Source organism: Styela clava, chromosome 14 (genome assembly GCF_964204865.1).
Source record: "Styela clava chromosome 14, kaStyClav1.hap1.2, whole genome shotgun sequence".
NCBI lineage: Eukaryota > Metazoa > Chordata > Ascidiacea > Stolidobranchia > Styelidae > Styela > Styela clava.
In genome coordinates this window covers 8,151,971-8,170,209 of record NC_135263.1, presented here as the reverse complement: position 1 = coordinate 8,170,209, position 18,239 = coordinate 8,151,971, and the positions used below count along the sequence as shown (strand labels likewise).

The 18,239-nt window shown below is 34.9% G+C and overlaps 2 protein-coding genes across 3 annotated transcripts in view; one reads left to right on the top strand and one right to left on the bottom strand.

Moving 5' to 3' along the window:
* Nucleotides 1-1,375: 1,375 nt before the first annotated feature.
* LOC144432176 (uncharacterized) lies at nucleotides 1,376-7,005 on the top strand. The gene is made up of 2 exons (XM_078120329.1): nucleotides 1,376-2,111; nucleotides 5,467-7,005. The coding sequence occupies exons 1-2, from the start codon at nucleotides 1,826-1,828 to the stop codon at nucleotides 5,553-5,555; spliced, it is 375 nt and encodes a 124-aa protein (XP_077976455.1). The 5' UTR covers nucleotides 1,376-1,825; the 3' UTR covers nucleotides 5,556-7,005.
* Nucleotides 7,006-10,920: 3,915 nt separating this feature from the next.
* Nucleotides 10,921-18,239, bottom strand: part of LOC120340841 (uncharacterized) — a 43,905-nt gene continuing 36,586 nt past the window's right edge. Inside the window, exons 19-25 of one of the 2 annotated variants that reach the window (XM_039409221.2) lie at nucleotides 16,422-16,518; nucleotides 15,470-15,615; nucleotides 14,989-15,127; nucleotides 14,325-14,582; nucleotides 13,713-13,818; nucleotides 12,425-12,523; nucleotides 10,921-12,085 (exon numbers count right to left, since the gene is read on the bottom strand). In XM_039409221.2, coding sequence (XP_039265155.1) covers nucleotides 12,439-12,523; nucleotides 13,713-13,818; nucleotides 14,325-14,582; nucleotides 14,989-15,127; nucleotides 15,470-15,615; nucleotides 16,422-16,518 — 831 coding nt within the window. In that variant the 3' untranslated portion in view covers nucleotides 10,921-12,085; nucleotides 12,425-12,438. Of the gene's footprint in view, nucleotides 12,524-13,712; nucleotides 13,819-14,324; nucleotides 14,583-14,988; nucleotides 15,128-15,469; nucleotides 15,616-16,421; nucleotides 16,519-18,239 lie in introns of both variants that reach the window. The other variant, XM_039409219.2, reaches the window with a different exon arrangement.

Genomic DNA, 18,239 nt, shown 5'->3' with positions numbered 1-18,239 from the left:
TGAAAAGCAAAATATAATTTATTAACATAAATTTACAACGAGTTACGTAAAATTTACCGACGGCTATCGCCAACAGACAGAAACGATGAATGTGAGAATTTTTTATTTTGTGTCATCATATTTTTCAATTTCTAATTTTACGTAAATCGCGTCAACATCGTTTTTGTAAATTTAGAAAACGTTGAATCAGATAAGCAAGGCATGTGAATAATGTATTCTATGCAAATTTCCCAAGATATTGCGGAGAAATAATATTTTGACCACGTAGAAATGCCATTATTGCTGATTTATTCACGTGTTAAGTCTCAGTGTTTTAAACCAAAGCTGAGTTACGTGAATACTCAACACCGAGTATTCTAGAGATTACCAATTTGCGAAGTTTTTTAATTATTATTTAATATGAAAGTAACATGGAAACGATATAAAATTAAAACATAAAAATGTCAACTATCAGCTTCACAAATATCGCATCCCGGGGTCAGTAATGATAATATTGTTTGCTCAAAATTGGGACCGTAACTGTGATACAAATCCAACACAGAAGATAAAAATCAAAATAAAATTAATTTTTGTTGTGAATACATTCCTTGATAGTTGTCTTTAACATCTTCGCCGATGTTCGTTAAAATATTCGAATAATTTTATATAAAAAAATACGGTTTGTCCACCACCAATCACGGCGCATGTAAATAATCAATAAATGACAATAAAAAATCAACTTTGTTAGCATTAAATTTCATGTAAAATTTCCACATTTCATGATTCGATCGGCGCTTCACGCGAGCGTGTTTTTGTATATATATTTATTCATCAAACACCGTCAAGAAAACAGAGGCGAGCTACACGTGACTGTGGAATTTCGCTGTGAACGACGCATTGTTTTTAATTTATTACACGCCTCACGCAGTCGTGAATTGAGCTTTTGGCGCACTGTTTTAATTTCACCGTATGCCCGCCACCCGTTGGAAAAATCCTGGCTGCGACCCTTGTTCAAATTCTATATCTCACTATTGATTACAAAAGTATAATTGCATCCAAATCAACAGTACAGTATCTATATATATGACTATATGGAGAATCGGTAAAATTAAATAATATACATGCAAAAATCATAATTGATAACAAAATGTACTCTAAAGTCTAAATAATGAAATAAAAAACAAACTTTTTTGTGTAAATTCACAAGACATGAAAATGGCAAATTTTAAATTTCAATGGCAAGATATCCCAGAGTAATTTATAGTTAAAATCAGTATTTTTAATAAGTATACGAATAGCTCACAAAGTCCAGGCAGCCTGGGGGTTCATATGGAGCACAAAGCTATTTGGAGAGGCCATGGTTTGCTATTTAATAGGCTTTCGCCTTTATCGGCTTTCCTCTCCCCCTGGATAAATATGTAAGTCCCATGTTATATCAATGAATAAATACAGCAATAACCGCACCCCACGTGGCGACTGATTCATATTCTGTTCTGTAGCTACGTTTTCTGCCTAATAGATATGTATTCCCAATATGCATATGCTTATAGTTAGTATGCTTTCAACGTACCATACTTCGAAACCCAAAACCGAACACGAATCGAAAAATTAAAAGCCTCAATACGGCCAATTTCGCACTCGACCCAGCTGAAACAAGGGATTTTTGCAGCGAACGATGTGCTTTCTTCATATGCAACGAACCATTTAGCTGGACGACGTAAAAATGCAGGGCACAATGGATTAATGAGCAAATATTTGGAAGTTTCCACTCATTGTATATAACTATATATGCTCATTGGTCTGTACTAATTATTTGCGTGATGTGACGTAAAAAGGATTTCGAACTATGATACAGCTCACCACTGCATATAGCCCTATACAGTATGGGGATATAGACGTTACACATATTCTCCCAGCTGATACTAATGGAAATGTTCCGATAATAATTATATTTGTACGTCGCAGCACCAACAATATGATTTACTCCATGAAAAGAGGACTTAAAAAGACTGGACTCTCAATTACCGAATCGTCGACAAAACGTCGAGTCGAACTTCTCACCGAAGCTAGAAGAGTACTCGGACTTAAAAATGTTTGGACTATGAATGGAGACATATATGGATTTCATAACGGTAAGAAAATATTTATTAAAACCACATCCGATATCATGATATAGTTGAGATACCGTAGGATTACGGACTATAATTTATCGATATGCTAGAACAGCCCAAATTCTGATTGTTCGACAGCACTAAACACAAGAGTACCTACCTTTTGTTTTTATTTTTTTTGCCCATATGAATGTTAATAGGAGAAATTTACCATGTCATGGATGCCAAAAAGCTGTAAAGAATAAGAAAAAGGGAATCTACTGGGATAAATGTAATCGTTGGATTCATCTAAAATGCAGTGGTTTAAAATTACAAGAGTTTCGAAAATTATGTAATGAACCAAATGATATATCTTGATACTGTAGACTTTGCCTACAAAATATCTTGCCATTCAGCTCGTTATTTAATACAGAAGTAAATGACCTATGCCTGAGTGATGACTCTGACCCCAGAAATTCTTAATGAATTTTTTACTGAGGCTTCATCACTGAACATTGATAATGATGAAATAAGCTATTCCACAAAAATTTGTATGTCTGATTGTCAATACCTTTCTGACGCTAATTTAGATATCCTATGCAAGGATAACCTGAACCCGCTTGTCACAATGTGTATCAATATGCGTTCATTGGCCAACCCAAGAAACTTTTTAAAACTTGAAGCTCTTATAGCCTCAACGACAGTCTGCCCAGATTTAATAGCAATCAATGAAACATGGCTAAAACCAAACCAGATAGGATCCCATATGAACCTGGGTGGTTATACTTTTTTATCAAATCCTCGAGTGACTTTTGAGGATGGAGGTGTTGGCCTATACATCAAAAGCAATATTACATTTTCAAGACTAGACCTGACATTTCAGTTATGAATGAGCGAATTTTTGAATCCATTTATTTGAAAGATAGAATTGTGACCTGTGGAACAATTTACAGATCTCCCTTATCAGATAGTCAAAGCAATAATCAATTTATTAGTATTCTGGAATCTACACTACCAAATTTTTCGAAAAATAGTATTATCATGGGAGACCTCAATTATGATCTTCTGGAAACAAACAACAAGACTGTACATGAATTTTGTGAGCTGATTAATTCGGATTCATTTTACCCGGTGGCGTAAAAGCCAACTCGAATCACTCAAAGCAGCTCTACAATAATTGACCATATTTGGACCAACATCTTTGATTGTAAACCCAGTAGTGAAATAATAGTCGATTCTATTTCATACCACCTGCCAGTCCTGGTTTGCATTCCACTGAGGAAAAAACTTTGCTAGGCAGAAAACGAATACTTCGGGCAATATAATATCTCAAATTCAGATAAATTTGAACTCATGATAGAACAAAGTGACCTTTTGTTGTGTTCAGCAAAACAGATCCTGATATAGCCCTCAGAATTTGTAATGAGTATTTTTCTGAATCTTTTAACACTTGTTTCCCTTTAAATAAAAATATATTAAAAATATCAATAAATGGTTTGACAAGCAACTCTTAAAAAATGCATAAAAAAAGCATAAGCTATACAAAAATTATCTCACTGAAAAATCAGAGCGGGCCAAATTCAAATATTCAGAATGCAAGAAAACATATGAGAAATTGATATCTGCTAAAAAACGGAATTATTACAAGTCATTACTAGATAGACATCGTAATGACCTTAAGAAAACTTGGCGTACTATGAACGATCTGCTTGGGCATTCAAAACCGAATCTAACAAAAGTATTTTTTATTAATGGCCAGGAAACCTCGGATTCTGTCAAAATATCAGATCATTTTAACTCGCACTTTTTTTACAATTGGAAATAAAATGATCGAACAGTTTACTCATACTAGAAGGGATGACTTTAAGCAATATATGGGACATCTCAGTAAAACATCCATGTTCCTTGCCCCGACAACAGCTTTCGAAGTCCAAAATATTCTGAAATCTTTTCGACTCAAAACCAGTTGTGGAATGATGCCCTGGAATTGTATTTGTGCTCTCACACATATCTTTAACTGCTCCTTACAATCTGGTAAATACATAGACCAGTTAAAATTATTCAAAGTTATTCCATTGTTCAGAAAAGGAAATGCGAATATTGTAAAAAATTACCGACCGATAAGCTTACTTCCTGCATTTTCCAAAATTCTAGAAAAAATTATGTACAAAAGACTCGACCATTTCCTAGACCAAAAAATTGTTTTTATTCCCAGCAATTTGGCTTTTGTCTAAATCCCTCAATATGTCATGCAACATCTCTACTTGTCAGTAAAACTTTAGGATTTGAAAGAATGAGCATACTCTTAGTATGTTCTTGGACCTTTTCAAGGCATTTGATAGTATTGACCATGACATATTACTAGCCAAATTGCACCATATTGGCGTTAGAGGTCAGAGTTATAATTGGTATAAAATCTACTTATCAGGAAGGAAACAAGTAGTAACATACAATGATGTAGCATCTGGCACATACTGTAGACACTTTACAAGGTTCTATTTTGGCTTCATTATGTTTTTCAATCATTATTAACGACGTTCCAAATTCTCTTCTTCACTCTGATATCATACTTTTTGCTGATGACTGAACGCCATATCTTCGAGGCAAAGACTTGCCTGAACTTCTGACCAAAGCAAATACTGACTTGCGAACAAACTCACTATTAATTTGGATAAAACTAAATATATGGTATTTAGCGCGCCAAAGCAAAAGTGTCCAACACCGCAACAAAATCTGGAATTAAATGGAATAAATATAGAAAGGGTTAACCAGACGCGCTTTTTGGGTGTAATAATTGATGATACATTGTGTTGGAAACAGCACACAAACCTGATTCTATCAAAAACAAGGTCATCTCTTAGTGCTATCACAAAAATAGCCAACAATTTAAATACATCCTGTTTAATATCTCTATACTACTCACTAATAGAAAGCCATATTCGATATTGCGCTTCAACTTATGTTCATCGTCAAACGTCCATTATCAAAAAAATTCAAAGTGAATGCAACTGTTATATTAGACAAGTTTTCCATAGAGGAAATCGAGAAAAAAGTTGATGACTCATTTAAAGAGTATAAGCTGTTACGTGTTGAAGATTTAGCTAAATCCGAACTATGCAGCATGATGTTCTCTAGCTACAACGGGCAACTTCCATTCAGCCTGAACAGATTGTTCCGAACAAATCCTAATTCAAATAGCAGAAATAAAGAAAAAAATTTCATTCCATTTGTTGCTAAAAGTATCTCACAAGAATCCATTGCATTATGTGGACCAAAAGCTTGGAATTCCCTACCTAATGGCTTAAAAAAATCAAAATCAAAGTTAGAATTTGTGATCATCATATTAACCGAAATCTTTGTTTTGAACATATTACTGTTTCGGAGTTTATTTTTTTAGGGGAATCGATTACTAAGATGGGCTACTGGAGACTATTTGGATTGAAAGCACCCACAAGAAATTCCGAAGGATATCAAATCACCACTTAGTAGATGGCGACTTCAAACTCCGCAGGATGCAATATGAAACAATGGACTGAATTAATATTTAACTCACCCTTCTAATTTTATTATCATGCTTAATTAGACAAAGACAATAAAAAACAGCAAATTAGGTTAAAGATAGTAAATTACATTTACATCAAATCTGAATCCAGCCATCAATAGAAACAGTTCTTTTTGTCAAAGTAGCATGCCCTTTCTTTCTCATATAGGTCATCGCACAAAATCAAATATATTCCTCCCTTCCCTCACCCCAGGAAACTATATTACTCTATTGTGATTCTAACAAAATTAGAAAATTAAAATTAAAAACAATGCTTCTTTTTATAAAATATTAGCCCTAATTAAATAGTACTTTTATATATTTATTTTTTTCTGGCAAAAATGCAATCATGACAGGTTTTGTTGAAATGCTTTTCATTGAGTTTATTTTTCCTTTAATTCTTACCACATTCGGCTTTAATTTTATAAATAAAACAAGAATACTTAAGAATTTGACACACGATCTGAAGTATTTCACCAAAATCTGTATGGTTCACATTTTTGCTGGAATAGATATATTCTATCAAAGACTCTCCTAGTACCCTTGAGTGACGCTTACCATATGGGCACAAGAACCGCAAATTTATCTTTTATACTTCGCCACTTCATGTTATATGGCCTCACCACTCTAAGGTGCTGTATTTGTGCCTAAATTTTGATTTCATTATCATATATGTATATTTGGTGTTGTGTTGTCTCTATTTATATATATTGTCTTGTCCCATAAACTCCCCTGTATAAACAGTTTTGTATACTCCACCCTTACCACTTTCACCACACCAACCGACCCATTGCCCCACCTTGCACAACTGTCTATATAAGGGACCATATTATACTTATTTCATCTAATGTTTTTTTGTGTTATATTTGTGAAAAGGGGTGCATGCCGCACATTCGTGTTTTAGGCCAGTACGGTCTTGTGCATGCATCCCGTCTTAAATAATAATAACTGTTCATTTATTTATGTATCACTATTACGAGACGAATAAACATACATACTGTACATACATTCGAAATAGCACAAATAGGATAATTGTTTCCAAATTTCGTTTGCATGTATTTGCGATTTCAGCCTGATGTGGATATCGTTCTTTCTCGATATTTTGTTAAGTTAGACGTGAAATAAACAAGCTGCATTGTTTTGCTTCATTTGCAGATTTTTAGAGCAAAAATTAAGTATGGCTACATCTTCTCTTAGGCGACATTGTTTAAACAATTTAAATTTATTTTGCTATATTTGCGGAGAATATACATTGCAATCCATCAGAAAAGGGATCAGTAAATTTGTGAAGTGTCCTTTTCTTGCCTACTTCAATGTAATGCTGGGCGACCAAGATAAGGTATGGGCACCACATATTGTATGCAAGCAATGTGTTGAGCATCTTCCACATTGAACCAAATACGATAGAAAGTCACTCCGCTTTGGTATTCCAATGGTCTGGCGGGAACCGGAAAATCATTTTGATGACTGCTACTTCTGTGCAGTAAACACTGAGGGAATTAATATGAAGAAAGAAAATGGTTGGTTTATTCAAACCTTTAGTCTTCAATTAGGCCAATTCCACAATGCAATGAAATTCTTTTTCCAGTGTTTGAAGGCTTGCCCGAATTAGAATTGCCTGGCTCTGAAGAAGACCAAACTTCCGTTTTGTCCACCGATAGTAGTGAATGCGCTGTTTCAGATGTTGGTTTTTCTTCTTCTTCACTGCCATAATCTTTTTCTCGTGGATAACTTAATAATCTGACTTCTTTTCCAAAGAATCTCCTGAATTTCCAGCTCCAAGACTCTCATAACTTTCTATAGAAAACGCCTTATTGAATTCTTGTCATATTTCACTTAGCTCCAATGTTGGACACCAAGTTTAAAAAAAGTTTAAAATTTGTTTTTCTTCACAATTCTGGCTCCTCCTTGGGTTGAGCGTTCCAAAATTGGGTTTTCTTCTCTTCTCATAAAGCTTGGCAGTTTGTGAATGATCTTGAGAAAGATGGCGACTGTTTCAAATATATTTGCAGGAAATTTCCAGGTCTAACCGCAGAAAAATTAAAAGCTGTAATTTTTGATGGACCCCAGATTCGAAAGTTAATGAAGGACGCAACTTTCTGTAATTTTATGAATCCATGGACGACGTTTACAAATGTAGTAAAAAAATTTTTTGGTAAAATCAGAGGCGCCCCACTACAGAGAGCTTGTTGAAAAACTACTCACAAGTCTCCGTCAAATATAAGCATCAAGTTACATATTTTGCACAGCCATCTTGCCTGTTTTCCAGCCATCTTGTCTGTTGGTCTATCAAGTGCGATGATGCCGGGGCCTACCATTCTAGAAAATCAGTAAAACGTCAATTTATAGTTGATGACATCTATTAGTTAGCATTTATGACAACTTCCAGCTTCAATATTTTGGTGAGATTCCATGAATATGTTCAATAAAATTACAGAAAAATGTTGTTTCTTCAATTTGCCTATCTTTGTCGTAGCTATCGGCCATCCTGCAGAGAGGGATATACCATAGAAGAAAAACTAGACCTGATAGAGACAAAGTAACAGCATTTCTGGAATCAGCGCCCTCAAATTTGCTAAAAACGGTAAAACATCTTAGGCACCATAAAAAAAAATTTTTGTCGGCCAGTGTTATCAATCAATTAATACGTGTGGGAGTAATTTCTTGCTGTCCACTACGTCAAAAAAAATCATTTTTAAAATTCAGGCTAGGTCTTATTTTCGGGAAAACACGATAGTACAAGTACCGAGGCTTGCACGTGCGTCCTCCTCTATATTTTAATAATTACCTTCTACACGTAAAAACATTTTTCCCACAATTTCGTATTCGATTCTATATTCTCCTATCATTATTATGATAAATACACTACTTGTAGTTAAACTTGTATTGAGGGGAAAATTTATATATCCTTCATAATTCAAATTCATTGCACTGTGGTGAATTAGAAACCCAGGGAACACCGTTTGTGCGCGTAGGATTTGATTATACATGACAACGTTGGTGTCCTGCAGAAGCAAAAATGAAAATAAAATCGTTTGCCAACGAAGGAAGTCGGCAGACGGCCCATCGTTGTCAATCTTTTTTATTTTCATTTTGATCCTTTTTGCATTTTTCCTATTTTGTATTCCATTTTTATTTTATTATCGTTTTTTTTCGCATTTTATTTTTTTTTCGGCAAATTTTTTTTCTTCAGTTTTTTATTTTGTTTTTAATTTACGCGTGATAACGATGGGCCACCATAGATGTGTTTTATAATTTATATTTAATCAATGAATTGGTTTTTATTTATATATCTCATTGAATTGCGTCTAAAACTTTCATGGAATGATATAATTTAAACAAATATATATGCGGAAAAAAGTTTCGGAGTGGGTTCGAATATTTTTTTCGAATGAATTGATTCCAACGATTACAATATATTTGAATGATTTTAATCTGCAGTTGGAAGCGAGCCCTGAGAATCAATAATGTCTTCCTACGGGATTACCAAGAAGTTGTTAACAGCGCAACGTAATTCTTGCCAGCTTGCTTATTTCGGGGTGCAGACATTCAAATGAGTTTTTTTTGCAAATTCTCCTTCTCTTACAGACAAACACGACTGCCACCACCGACTTATCAAACAAAAACTGAAGGATTTTTGTAAAGACTATTTTCACTTACTTCTAGTGATCAGTAATTCCTCAATGTTACTTACATTCCTTCGTTAAAATACTGATTAGGTCGATAATAATAGCATTTCTATATAGTCAAAACGATAATTCTATATTATAATGTGGAAAAATGTAGTACATCGGGTAGGTATTGTTTGTTGCCTTGTGTTTATATGCAGCTAAAACACACACCATCATGGATGCACGTTACATGTTCGGCAGCCGCAGGTTGTGCACCTCTGAACAAGGTCTCACTGTTATAGGTACGCGGAACGGGGGGTTTCAGTCGGGTAAAGATCAAGTGCTATTCTTACCTCATACTCGCTAGGAATGTGCCTGGAAGCAAGAACACAAAAGAAAAATCCCTTCTTGCATTTGCTGCTCTTCTCTATATCTTTGCGGAGCTGGAATTATAATTAATGTCACGCGACAACACGAGGAAGGCAAGTTAAGCTAGGGTTACCATACTTGAAAAAGCAAAATTCCGGACAGTGCATGACTATTTTCATGAGACCATATATATATATATTCGCTACCGAAATGCTAAGGTTGCAAACGTTGAACGATACTCATGCTAAAGCGCTAGCTACCGAAATGAATCTCAACTTCAGAGTAAAAAATAATAATGAGAATTAGGTTGTGCCGAAAAGGAAGAACAGCAATTACATGCTAAAAACACAAATTAAAGACACGCTTGTAGGTCAAGTCACTACAAATTTACTCTTCTAACCATGCATAATTTTCTGAAGATCTAATTTCAAAAATTCACTACAGCGCATATCTATTGAAGAGTCAATTTCATAGTCGTTACGTAGATTTTCCCTGATCTAGCGTTGTTGTGATTGTGACGCAACAATGTGAATCGCACAGCTTTTCAGCCAAACTGTGAAATCTCAAAAGACAATGTGATGCGAGCATTGCAGAAAGTGATATGCATCGAAACAGAGAGGGGGGTGGGTACACATTTTAAGTAAATCTCTAATCATATGGGCGAAATCGCCTGCTTTTATATACTGTTGGAATGTTCTAGTAATTTTCGCATCATCTAACCAATTCGGATTCAGCACAACGGTCAATAAGTTCTAAGTGATAAACATAATTGGTAAGGAAAACGCTCTGTTATCATAATAAGTCGAAATGAACTTATACCTATTATAATTCTATACACCCGTGTAGTAAAAAATATGTGCACGGTACGAAATTACAATGTATGCGCAGTGTGCACAGTACGATTGCAGATGCAGTAAAATTCCGGACATTTGAGCATTTTTTTAAATTCTTCCCGGACGCAAAATTTAACCCTAAATTCCGGACGGTATGGCAACCCTAAGTTAAGCATGCCCGAAAAGATGGATTCTCAGATTCCAAGTGTTATTTATAGTCGTAAATATCGCTTGACAATAATTTAAACGCAGTCTGTTCAAGATTGGGATATTTTTCCATGGACACAAGTTTCCAGAACTACATAGCCCCTTTCCCTGGAGACGTTTCCAGTTGGCCTTTTTAAAAATATCGATATGAAATGTGGCCAGTAAAGCAATGCAAGAAGACACAGATCCTAGAAAATAAGATTTCAAAAATTCGGCAGTCGCAGTGTTGCAATGGATGACATACCGGTAATAGAGCATGTTCCCTTATTTCGCATATTAAACGAGCAATGGACATTGTATATATTTCTTTGTTAAAAAATTTGCAATTGATTTAAAGCAGGAAAGGGAAGAAAGAGCACATTGATAAAATAAGAGATACGCTAAAATCAATATCAGTAGTTTAATTTAAAAATTACAGTTGATCACGAAAAATACAAATAAGTGTAAGCATCGCAAATTACAGAAAAATGTGCAAGAAAATATTTTTGCAACTAGTTGCTTTATTGATCATTTTTGGAGAATAGCAGATCGTGAATACAAAATCATGCACTCTAAATGTTTTTAAAGGTGTGGAGAACAAACTATTAGTGCGTGTATTTTTACATATTGGCTTTCAGGTCACAAACAAGCAATTTCAATGAAACCTGGTTGAAAAAAAGCCATTACCATATTGTTGCTTTTAAAAGTTAATCTTGAATTCCCCCGCCCCAAGTATATTATGAATTCGGCAGAGCAGCACAGCTTAGTTCCGGGGGTATAAGCACAACTTTTCTAAAATAATAAAACTGTGACAAAATCATTCATCGAAAGGCAGTCGTGAAACTGACAGGCTTGCACCTCGATGATGCAAGATTGGCCAATCAAAGAATATTCTGTTTCAAATGAATATAATTTCAAGTACTTGAAGCAGTCAATCATTCAATCTGGCAAGACATCGTAAGAAATAGTTTGTCAAATGATATTGGTTCAGAACAAGACATAAAAAGTATAATACGCTGGTACAAAACACAAAAATCAGACATTTCAGGTCATAAGCACTAGTAAATATGTAACTATGTACAGGTACAGCCATATTTATGATTAACGAAATTTATAGTGATCATCTTATAACTGGGCTATACTTTTGTTGTAAATCATTAAACAATGCCTGAAAGTTTAAATTCAATAATTACAAAATATGAATGGATTCCTTCAAGTACATTGGAACACCATATAAAAAATAAGAAATATATTTCAATGAGAAATAGAAATAAAAGTTACTCTTGAACTCGTTATAAATTGAAATCAAAGTTCAGTGGGATGTTTTGATAGTTTATGTAAAAGGGCAAGAGTAGTTTGTCAGCGTTTTTGTTGTTGAAAGTAGAGGTCGGGTACACTGATTTTGTTTTGATCGTTGTCTCGGTTGACTTTCAGCATATTGAGGAACTTTTTAGAACTGATTATTCAGCAAGAAATCTACGGAAATGTAAATTCGCACATACTGAATTTTCACAAGTTTTTTTTAACTTTCTGCTCTTAATTAGGCTCCAGACGAGCAGTCAATGATGCATAAATAAAGAGTTTATTTACTGTATTGACCGGCATATTTCAAGGTTGGCATTGTCTATATAATTTTAAAATGGATTGACACAAAGATATTTGTGTTGGATGTAGTGTTTATTAAGATGAAATTGCAGGTTTGTATATGAAGTTTGTGTCCCGGTTATTCCAAAAATGAAACCCAAGTGTATCACTTCACCCATGTCATGACAAATTCAGCAGCAGACAGGAAAGTAAACAGTATTATTAACTTGCCAATATTTCTTTATTCATGCTCTCCACACCAATAGATGGTTAGTGCTATCATCACGTCCAGCCGATTCACTGGTTGAATTCATTCGAAAATCTTCATAACTAAAAAATTGTTTCGGAATTACATATACCTCCTAATTTTGACTCAAAGAGTGATGCAGGTTGAATTATTCTTGATAAGGATAATCTACAGCAGTAGTTCTCAACCTTTTTGTCTTTGCGGACCCTTCTGGTGCTCTCAAAGCGGTCGCGGACCCCTCAAAAGTTTTTCATTTGAAATTTAGTTTATAGCTTAAACAGCAACCTAATTTTCCATACAGATTTAACCAAGTCAAAAATAACACTAAACTAGTGGACATTTTCATTTATTTTGTCAAATCGAATACACTTAAATGGATTTCTGCTGTTGTATATCAAAAGCAAGTCTTGAAATACGTGGTATGTTTTTGATAACGATAGACGCATATCGTCGTCGACGTTTAGTTGGTTACGAGCCTTGGATTTGATATGAACGAGAGCAGAAAATCCACTTTCACTAAGGTATGTGGAGGCGAATGGAACAATAACTCGTAATGCTTCCATCGATACTTTTGGGTACGATAGCAAAATGGCGCACCAAAACTGAGAAAGTGATCACTGTAGCTGCGTTCTCGTATTATCATGTCATGTAATAACTCGTATTTGTCACAATAGGTCTATGGGAGATAAATCAAAATAGTTTTTGTAGGCTATTGTCACATTGTCATAGGCAGCAAATGTTCGATCGTATCACAAAAAAAACGATATTAAACTGCAAATAATTTCTCAAAATCTTAATTCAATCACGGACCCCCTGGAAATGCTTCGCGGACCACCGGACTCCCGGTTGAGAACCACTGATCTACAGTCTAGTTCAGCATTACTGTCTACAAAATGTATTACATTGCGTGTGCTTTGGTTTTATGGGCAGTTCACTCTTCTAGGCAAAAGACACAAATGCTCTATTCTATAATTTTCAGATATGAAGATGGTGCCAGAGGTAGAGTATTGATTCGCATATATCTTATTTTGTGCATGTATCTATTCTATATGAATTTCTCTCCACAGGACAAAACAACACATATTTTTTTTTCTGCATTTTCCAATTGTCCAAAGATCAGAATGCATTATCTGAAATTTCTAGTAGATTAAACTACTACTAGTTTTACTACTACTAAACTAGTACTAGATAAAAATAACAGCAAGAAGTTATTCATAGTGACCTGTTAGAAGAGTGTTGGCAATCAAAGAGAAAAACACAAACTTATCTTACCCATCTCCACCACTGATTATGATTGAAACGTTTCGAGATTGATTTGTTAAATTGGAACTGGATGATAAACGCCTTTTATTTCCTGCTGAGGAGGTTCGCCGTGAATCTATGACAATGAAAAATTTAGCATTAGGTGCTACAAATCTTGATAGTTTGACGCAGGTTTGACTCTTAACAATATCGACAGTGTGGCAGGATTGGGAATGACGACCATGAAATATGGTGATATGCCCATTATCATGAATATTTTCAAAGGCTCAATGTTTGCTGGTTTATAAATAAAAGATTTAGTGTAACAAGCTTCGGGGCTCCCGAAGTATGCGAACCAAGATGGCGGACATCGGAATGTAATATGTGTACTAGGTTAGGGTTAGGCCAAAATTTTAGGTATAAATACTACGGGAGGCTCTTGGCTAGTCTTCGAACTGATAATAGGACTAAAATAAGGAAAATTGGAAAAAAATTATCGGCTAACCCTAACCTGTTACCCATGTTACGTTCCGATGTCCGCCATCTTGGTTCGCATACTTCGGGAGCACCCAAGCTTCTTTGCATGACATTATGAAAACATGTAGGTTTTGAAAAGAAAAAGAGAAAAAAATCCACACTCACTTCCTCTAGATAAACTGTTTTGTTCTTTATCAGCTAGCTCTGCTGATGCAAGAAATCGTACATGACCAGTATGCCCATATGCGAGTCCTTGTGGTATAACAGGCATAGCTAGGGCTGAAGTGTGTGATGTTATTTTGGGTAATGTCAAAGTCAACACAACACCAGCACTTGTTCCCACCCAGAGCAAGTCATTGCATACTAAAAGCGCAGTGATCCGGAGACAAGCTGATTTGTGTTGCCGAATGATGGCATCTGCACCTGAGAAATTTCAAGAGAAAAATTAAAATATCGAAAGGTGGCTATGATACCATTCAGTTGAAATGTGCATACAAAACCAAAAAATTGTCACTGGCCCTCTAAATCAATGTTGCCAATATTATATTCCTCATAGAAAACATTATGTTCAACTTTGAAATCATGTCAAAAAAATTAAACAACAAAATTTCTTAATAAAGTCGAAATATTAAAATTTATAATTTGTCAAGCGTACAGCGGCAAATTATTATTATTACTGTGTGAATGTATCTACTATATAATTTATACTAACATTTCCAGAAAAGAATGGCACCCAGAAACACATCAAACATATTCCCACCCTGAAAACTTGTGCGGTTTATTCAGATGGACTTGCTCTTTAGAGTCTAAAGAACTAGTGAGAACTTACTTGCAAGCATTTTGCTGACAGGAGTTGATACATCGACATCAGTGAGTAAATCATGCGTAACTGTGTGGTAAAGTTTAATCTGTGGACGTTTATCAAGTGCAATCCAGACGCCATACCCACAACTAACCATACAATATATCTGGAAAATTTTAATTACAAATACCTACAATCATGAGAATTAGGAACACAAATACAAATGAATGTGCACTAAACACAAATGAGGAACAGTTAGCCCAAACATGTATGTCAGAAGTTGGGATTACAAGATATGTTGTGAAATTTATAAAATGTATACAAAAATATTTCGTTAGGATACTGAAAACATTCCTGTTGAGATGACATGACCTCTATAAAATAAACCTACAATTTCAAACTGATATTTGTGCCAGTACTTGTTAACATTATATTATAATAGAATCTCATATGAAATATTTATGTAAGCAGACTGAGAACACATAGAGGTTCAAATGAAACATTCTACCTGTCTTTTATTGTCATTCGTGACTGGAAATTGACTGACAACAACATGCTGCTGAATATCAATAATTTTAATCATATTCTGACAACCACACCATAATTCTTTCTGCCCAATGACAACCATCTTTGTGATTGCATGTGGTGATGACACTAAAAGAAAACAGATGCTTAGTGCCATCAAGCAATTGTGAACCCATAAAATCACTGTTGAGTCAGTAATAGATCATATGCCTCGTCTCATGACTATCGATTTATAAACTATTATCACATTGGGACTTGGTGACATGAACAAAAATGCAATTAGGATGATAGTTTTAGCGCTTACCGGAAGTAAAAAATTGACATGAGTATGTATATTCAGAGGTGGGAATCGAAATAAATGTCTACTCGGACTGCCTATAATATTCTAGAAAATCACAAAAGAAAATATGCAGGGTTCCATCATACTGATCTGTAAGACATATACAACTAGTTTATTATTCATATGACTAATAAGGTATTGACTTGTACTACGATAAACATCCCCGTGAATAAAATTGGAAATACAGTAGAACCTTCACTAACGAGACCCCGGATACGAAATGTCTTTTCTTAAAAAAATTTTGCTACGAATAACGAAAAATGCTTCTAATTCTGGAAGATCGAAAACCAAAAATTTAAAAAACATGCTACTGGCTGTTTAATTTTGAATTTACTGTGTGTGCTTTGAATTAAGGGTGTGTGTTCATTTTCGTACATTATGTTCTCTCTCAACTGTCAACCGTTTGCTGCCTCCTCTCATTCACCGTGGCCTTTGATTAACCTAGCCAGTCAATGCCAAAGGTAAACAAGCATACCGCTCCTAGTTTTTATTCGTTATTTTAATTACTTGATTTTCATTAAGTAGAATTTCTACTGTATATATTATAGCAGATAATATTAAGAATAATTCAAGATATTGATAATTAAATCCTTACCTTTTGATTTTGTTTTCTGATTTTCAAAATCCCATTCACCATTAGCTAAATTTCTGCTATAAATAACTAAATCTCCATTGCTGAGTGCTACGAATACCTAAAAACGTGTAGTTTCAGTACAAAAAGAAGTTGAGAGGAATAATTGTACCTTCAAATAAAAAATTCACACTTTGCTGTATACAACTGGTTCATAATACGAATCAGATGAATAATATGTCACTTCAACACCCCTAGACTAGAGGTATGGATCAGTGAACTGGGGGAATGAAGAGGCATTTAGGCAATATTATATGGCATACCGAATGTTTCATTTCTAGTATTAGTAAGATCTTATAATCCTTATTGAATAAATCATGTAACAGTGGCTTCTGATATATACTCTAATAAATATTAATGCATAAGTAAAACATGAACCCGAAAATTGGCACTTACTTGCCACTTACAAGACTTGGGTGGTCTTATTTTATCTTAAAATGATATAGCCTAATATTGCAGCTTTTGCTGAAATGTTGCATTATTGGAATGAGGTTGTTCCCTACACCAACATTGCTATTCAACATGAAGACAACACAACTTTATAATCAACTATAACAGGGTGGTCCAAGGTTGCGAGGTAGGCGGGCCGCAAAAAAATTTGAGGATGTCTCGCAGGTCGCAGTCGGAGCAAATCCAAAATTGATCAAAACATCGCGAGTTCACTCACTTTAGATATATTCAAGAATGAGACCAATTACCAATCAGTTTTTCATGGAAGATATATAAATCCTTTAGGTATTTTAAAATTGCTTCCCGAGAAATACTGTGATATTTTTCTCGAGTTTGGTTTTGTAACATCGCTTCAAATTATATTCTTTCGTGACAGATATTACTTGAAAACAAACCAGACACTTTGGTTCAACGTTGTTGTAGATTAAGAAATACGTTTGCTCGCAGTTTACCTCTGTCACCTCTTTTTACACTCATTGTATGATGAATTGTTATATCTGACTAATGTTACTACTTGTAGTGTAAGTAGGCCTGGTGCTATCGCTAAAGAACATCTAAGTCCGTCTGAGTTGGGACTCGGGGCTAAAAAATGGATTGCGGGGTGCTAAGTCAGCTCTGCGGTTCGTCACTGCTGTCACATGGCCAATGCTGGAAAATAGAGGAGTGTTTTTACAAAAATAAAGGCACAAAATAAAGGAGCTACTTGACGCGAGCTTTAGGTACGAAGTTTAGATAAAAAAGCGACTCATCGGCTCGGTCCTGTCTGCACAAGACAAGTCATTCTCTTTGTACCGATCACAGGGCGTCATTCCATATTGGCACCGTTTTGACTTTTATAGATATATTGAAATTCTGTGATTTTAACAAACATCAATCCCGACATCGAGATTAGGAAAAGGACTATTCCCAGTTGGAATAGTTTAAAAATAACTCAAAAATGTTCTGCCAATAAATACAAATATTGGCCAATGGTTTAGTGCAACGGTGCACAACCTGCAGTCGTAGTGAAAAAATATTGCGGCCATCCAGATACAAAATTCTATAAACAATAAAAAAAAAGTTCAAAATATAGGATTTGGCGGCTATGCTGGCGTATATTGAAGCAAAACAGAAGCACTGCAAAAAAGTCAGACGAGACGATGCGTCACAATCTGGATGGTGTATTTGCTGTTAGGGATTTCCCCTCCATGGTTCAGATTGATCACATGTTTCGGAAGCCTAGAAACACAGCAAGCTAGCCCAACAAGGTATCCGCAGCTTACAGTCGAGGAGATTGTAGCAGTTTTATTTGATTCTGACTCTGATTTGTATGACAAGCCTGATAGTGAATCT

Bases quoted from the DNA above. Each gene is read 5' to 3' on its own strand.
- LOC144432176 (XM_078120329.1), top strand. From the start codon at position 1,826: ATGATACAGCTCACCACTGCATATAGCCCTATACAGTATGGGGATATA. The intron at 2,112-5,466 runs GTAAGAAAATAT...TTATTTTTTTAG, and splicing joins CATATATGGATTTCATAACG to GGGAATCGATTACTAAGATG.